This window comes from Schistocerca gregaria, chromosome 5 (assembly GCF_023897955.1).
Source record: "Schistocerca gregaria isolate iqSchGreg1 chromosome 5, iqSchGreg1.2, whole genome shotgun sequence".
In the NCBI taxonomy this organism is placed as follows: Eukaryota; Metazoa; Arthropoda; class Insecta; order Orthoptera; family Acrididae; genus Schistocerca; species Schistocerca gregaria.
The window spans coordinates 89252940-89258939 of NC_064924.1; the positions used below are offsets into that span (position 1 = coordinate 89252940).

At 36.7% G+C, this 6000-nt stretch overlaps 1 protein-coding gene across 1 annotated transcript in view; it reads left to right on the plus strand.

Moving 5' to 3' along the window:
• Positions 1 to 4613, plus strand: part of LOC126272372 (uncharacterized) — a 37006-nt gene extending 32393 nt beyond the window's left edge. Inside the window, exons 2-3 of the mRNA XM_049975181.1 lie at positions 1194 to 1454; positions 3983 to 4613. Of these exons, the coding sequence (XP_049831138.1) occupies positions 1194 to 1454; positions 3983 to 4164 (443 nt within the window). The 3' untranslated portion in view covers positions 4165 to 4613. The remainder of the gene's footprint in view (positions 1 to 1193; positions 1455 to 3982) is intronic.
• Positions 4614 to 6000: the final 1387 nt, after the last annotated feature.

Consider the following 6000-nt stretch of genomic DNA (forward strand, 5'->3'; position numbering starts at 1 on the left):
ATCTTACCAAGCAAGTGGCACATTGGTAAGACAGGGGATTCATATTTGGAGTGGCAACAGTTCAAATACTAGTCCATCCAGCCAGATATAGGTCTTCCTTGTTTTCTTTTAGCTTGAAAAGGACTCAGCCAACTTCATTCCCCAACCTTACCACATTTATGAATGTACTCCATCTCTAATGACATCATCAAGACTTTAAACCTTAATATTGTTCTCCTGCTTGTTTTGAGCAGACAAACAACTGAATACATACCTCTCATACCTATTTTGTTTGAAATAACTCTTTCATTTCTTTGAGTTGTTTGTTGTTTTGTTCTCTCTCATTGTACAGTACTTAAATTTTGTACGAACTGCAAACTCAGATTCAAATCATCAGGTGTTGCTCCCCTGCATGAAGTTCCTGCATGTTTTCTTCACTATATGGAGTTTCCACTCTTGAACCATTCTTTCATTGCCTTCACTGCTTCTTCTGTGTATATATTGATCAGTAGGGATGAAAGCTTGCATCCCTGTCTTACACCCTTTTTAATCCGAACGTTTTGTCCTTGGTCTTTCCAGCCTTATTCCCTACAGCTTACGCCTATTTTTCCCAGAATTTCAAACATTGTACACCATTTTACATTGTTGAGTGCTTTTTCTAGTTTTGCTTCCATTATCAACTACAACATCAGCCTGCCTCTCTGGTGCCTTTACCTCTCCTGAAGCCACACTCATTGTCGTACAGCATGTCCTCAATTTAATTTTCCATTCTTCTGTATGTTATTCTTATCAGCAGCTTGGATGCATGAGCTCTTAAACTGATTGTGTGAAATTACAGTCTGTCTTAACTTTCTTTACTATAATGGCATGAATTTCATGTGAAAGTTTTCAAATCTTATAATGAAACACTAAATTAATATTTCATTTCTCCATTTTCATTTTGCACTTTGTCACTAAAACATGCCCTTGATTTTAGCACATTTTATTATATAAAATAAGTTAATTGGTGCACTAAATACCTATTTAAAACTTATTTTAAGGTCAATGTTTTAATTATTTTATGCTCGTTTTACTGTTGTGTGTATTGCTTGACATCACTATACATATTTTTACCTGTTCCAAACACTTCTTTCATTACTTTTCAACAGTAGAAAATGATATAAATTCTATAACCAATATTGAAAATTCTTGTAGTATCACTGTCTCATTTGCAGGAGGAGTGACTGGTGTTTTTGAAGTAGAGGAACTTGTGAGTATCCTCAGGAGAGAGAATATGTTAGATATTTTTGTTGTGTCAGTACCCCCTGAAATTAAGTATGTGAATTACATGGTAATAGTCACTGGAAAATCACCAAGGCATATGTATGCAACGGCAGAATTTATAAGAAGAGTTTTCAAAAAGAAACGACACCCACATGATAGAATACCAGAGATAGAAGGTAAAGACTCAAAGGACTGGATTTCCATGGATCTAGGTACAGTACAGTTTTGTATCTTAGTTGTGTATCTTAATTTTTAGCAGTTTTGATAGATAATTTTGGAAACATTAAGACAACATTGATACAGCTTGAGGAATGAGAAATTCACATAATTATCTTTACATAAGTTGTTTGTATCTTTAGTTAAATTCTGAATCCTACAGTATCTTGGAAGTTAGTATTTGCCAAAAACTGAATCAAATTTTTAACAGTGTTTTTATAAAATGCACAAATCAGTGTTAAGTAGCAATTTTGTAAGCTAATGTAGTTGATTAATAGGGCAGTTAAAGATATAGTAAAAGAAAAAGACAAAAAGATGATCTTTGCAGATGATATGGTAATATGAGGTGATAAAGAGGTAGAGATGTACAGTTACAGTTTGCTGTGTGGAAGGAAATAATGAAAAGGTATGGATTAAAAATAATAAAGATAAGAGTGAAGTAATGGTATTTGGAAGAGAGAAAGGGATCAACAGAAATATTACCTTGAATGAAGAACCCCTCAAAGTGGTAGAAAGTTTCACTTATTTAGGGAGTGAAATATCTAGGGATGGAAGAATAACTAACAAAATTAATAGGAGGTTACAGAAGGGAGGCAATTTCTACCAAACAATAAAACACCTGATTTGGAATAATGAAGTTTCAGAAAGAGCAAAACTCCTTATTTATAAGAATTATTACATCCCTATTGTCACCTATGATGGAGAAACATGGACAATGACAGAAAGGGACTGGAGCAGACTGCAAGCAGGGCAAATGAAATTTCTCAGAGCAGTTAAGGGAAAAACAAGAATGGACAGAGTAAGGAATGTAGAGATTAGAAAGGACTTTAAACAAGAAAGTATGAGAGAAGAAATTGAAAGAAAGAGATTAAGATGGTATGGGCGTGTTAAGAGGATGCATGGGCAGAGACTCCCCAAAATTATGGAAGAACTAAAGATGGATGGGAAAAGACCTAGAGGGCACCCAAGAACACGGTGGAAAATGGGAGTGAGAATATCTGTAGAAAGGAGAGGTGTGACCTGGCAGCCAGTGGAGTAAGAAAAGTGGTGGGAGGACCAAGCCAAATGGAGAGGACTCGTCAGCACCCAGACCCAGCAGTAGCTGGAGTGGGATTCGGATATAGATAGAATTTAGTTGAGTACACTGGCTGGAATGGCACTGAAAGAGTGCTGTAGTGCACTCCAAATAAATGTCAGTTTCTCCAACATATCTACAGAACTACAAATGACAGTATTAATAAATCACTACATTTATTCAAGATGCAGTATATGTAGTCTGAGTCATATGAAGAGACTCTGGATAAATTACACAAGTCCTTTAAAGCTCTCTTAGAAGTAAAATCCAAACTGGATGAGCTATAAAAAACATCCCCCAGGCTGTGGCTAAGCCATATCTCCGCAATATCCTTTCTTTCAGGAGTGCTAGTTCTGCAAGGTTCACAGGAGAGCTTCTGTAAAGTTTGGAAGGTAGGAGATGAGGTACTGGCAGAAGTGAAGCTGTGAGGACGGGGCGTGAGTCGTGCTTGGGTATCTCAGTCGGTAGAGCACTTGCCTGCGAAAGGCAAAGGTCCCGAGTTCGAGTCTCGGTCCGGCACACAGTTTTAATGTGCCAGGTAGTTTCATATCAGCGCACACTCCGCTCGTGAGTGAAAATTTCATTCTGGATGAGCTATACATTCCTGATTCAGAGTCCAGTTGAGGCTAGCTTTTTGGACATAGTGTAGTCTGTAAATATTTGTAAATTGGAGTAGAAATCTGGAAAATCACTCAAAGGTTACTCGATGACCATGGCTAAGCAACTCATGGATAAACACTTGTAGAATGCAGACGTAGCTGCTAATCATTTCACTTCACTGGAGTTGTGGCTGGTTTGGAGCTGTGGCCTCCTAAATACTGGCCAAGTGGATGATTCCTTGCACACACTCTTTTTGCGTGCGTGACTGGCATAAGGAAATAGTTTGCTGACTTTGACACCGCCTATGGCGCAATCTGGCTGAGTGGAAACTTCCACAAGATTGACCGTAAACATGTTATTATGCTAATGACATCAGCCAAGTAGGCAGCCTGGTAGGCTGGGCTATACTGCATGGGGTATCAGCCCCAGGGTACAACAACACCACAGATAAAAGTAATGATACTGACAGGAAACATGGCTGTGTAAGAAGATAATGGTAATAAAGGGCAATAATGACAATATTTTTGGTGGAGTAGCATCTCAAAAACAAAAATTACTAGAGTAGGGCAGACATTCGAACAAATTAAAAATGTGGTAAGATTCCCCAGCTTTTTGAAATTTTCCTGCTTTGTGTAATAATTGTTCTGGGCTATGTTTTCATTTGACAATTTCCTTCCTGTTGAGACTGTTTGACAAAAAGAGATGGGAAGCATACAGTTAATAATATAAATTTATGTACTTTATTGATTGATTGTGGTTGTGGATACAGTAAATGGGCCAGGATTCCTGTGTTCCAGTAATATTTATATGTATAATCATCATTAATTTGAAGCAGTTCCTTTATTTCAGGTAATATTGCATTGCACATTTTTTCCAAAACTGCAAGACTGACTTATGACCTGGAATCATTATGGTCTGTTGGAGCTGAATATGACAGACTTAGTAACAAGAAAGATGATCCAGTGGTGGAATTACTCTTGCAGCATTCTGTATTTTTAGGTGACATAAAGCCTTCAGAAACCAAAGGTTAACCTAAAGCAGAAAGCTGTTTTGTGCCTTTAATTGTAGTTCACTGAGTAAAGACTGTCATTGTCTTTTTTCTGTACATTGCTGTAGTGAACAATAAAAAGATAAATTTCCTAGGTTCCAGCAGCATTGTCAAATAGATTGTTACATAATATTTTGAGTGCGTGAATTGTCTTTAGGTGCTGTGAGCAGCGATCTCTGATATAATCACTGCCAGAAACAGTAACCAATTGAAGTCAAGACACAATCACTTTAGTTCCAGAAGAAGCTGAGCAACCATCAAATTGTTTATGAAAAATGAAACCAAAGGACTTAACTGAATCAGGAAATCATATTTTATCAAGAATTGTACATTCAATCTAAAATATTTGTGTTTAATTTATTGTGTGTTAATGGATTAGGATTGTTTGCTTCTATGTATATATTATATAAATATATTTTTATAACAATCAGAGTGTGTCATAGTTAATTTCAGCATTCACTAAAACTTCTACTTTATTCTCTAATGCAAGTAAATAATCTTCATTGTGTGGACTGATTATTGAAAAATTTGACACCTGTCTATGATCCAAACAGACTTTCACATACTGAACAATTATAAGCATGTAACAGAAAAACACATTATTATATTTGTGTCAGGAAAATACTTTAGTGTGTAATGTGTTAAAAATATTATCTGAGTACAAAGTATAAAATTCTCCATTTCTACTTTCCCAAGTCAGCTCTACTGTCAACTAATTAGATTCACAGGAGGTCTGGACATTCACTTATTTGCATGTTACTTGCAGTTCTACAGTGGCTTGTAAAAATCACAAGTATATCTGTGCATGAAAAAGTTGTCTTGGGATGCATCATTGTTAATAATCCAAAAGGTTGAGATCATGGGAACAGACAGGACCATGCAACTGCTCTCCCCTACTTTGTATCTGACATGGTAGATGTCATTCAGTGCATCTCAAACAGTGCTAATGAAATGTATTCAGAGGTCTTCATGTATAAACCACATCTTCCTCTTATTACAGTGACATGTCCTGAAGCGAACTGTAAAAAGCACCAGTAAGCTCAGCTGGGAAAATGTATGGACCTACCAGATAGTTCAGTCACCTACAGTTCCTACTCATACATTAGGTTGCTGCATAAGTTTCTAATGTTTTTCTGTAATTTTAATAAACATAACAGATACATAGAATAGAGACTTCAGTCATCAATAATATATTCTTCTTCACTGTTTACAACTGTCTGCCAATGCTGGAGTAACTTTTCATTTCCGTGACTGTAGAAATCATGTGGTTTTGAGACAAAGCAATTGTTTAACCGTGTTCCGAGTGCATTTTCATCTGGAAAAGAAGTACCTTGAAGGTTGTTTTATAGAGAGCAGAGAAGGTGGGAACCTGAGGGTGCAAGATCATGTGAATAAGTTCAATGCAGAATGACTTCCCAACCCATCTCCTGTAGAGTATTTTTTGTTAGTCTAGTAGCACGCATGTGGGCATTATCATGGAGTTGCAATAGTTCACACAGTCTTCCCACTCATTCTTATTGAATTCTGTCTGCAAGACGTCTCAGTTATCAACAATAAATGTCAGCAGTGATGGCTATATCTTAGGGAAGTAATTTGTGGTACACCATACTGTTGCTGTTTCACCAGATGCATAACATTATATTTTGTGGATGCACACAGGTCTTTGCATGGGAGTGGCTGCTTTGTTTGGAGTCAACCATTCCTTTCTTGTCCTCATAATAGTATGAAGACGCCACTTTTTGTCACCAGTAACTATACAGGATATGAATTGTTGGTATTGTTCATAAGCCAATTGATGACAAACAAGCAGAGATGTACA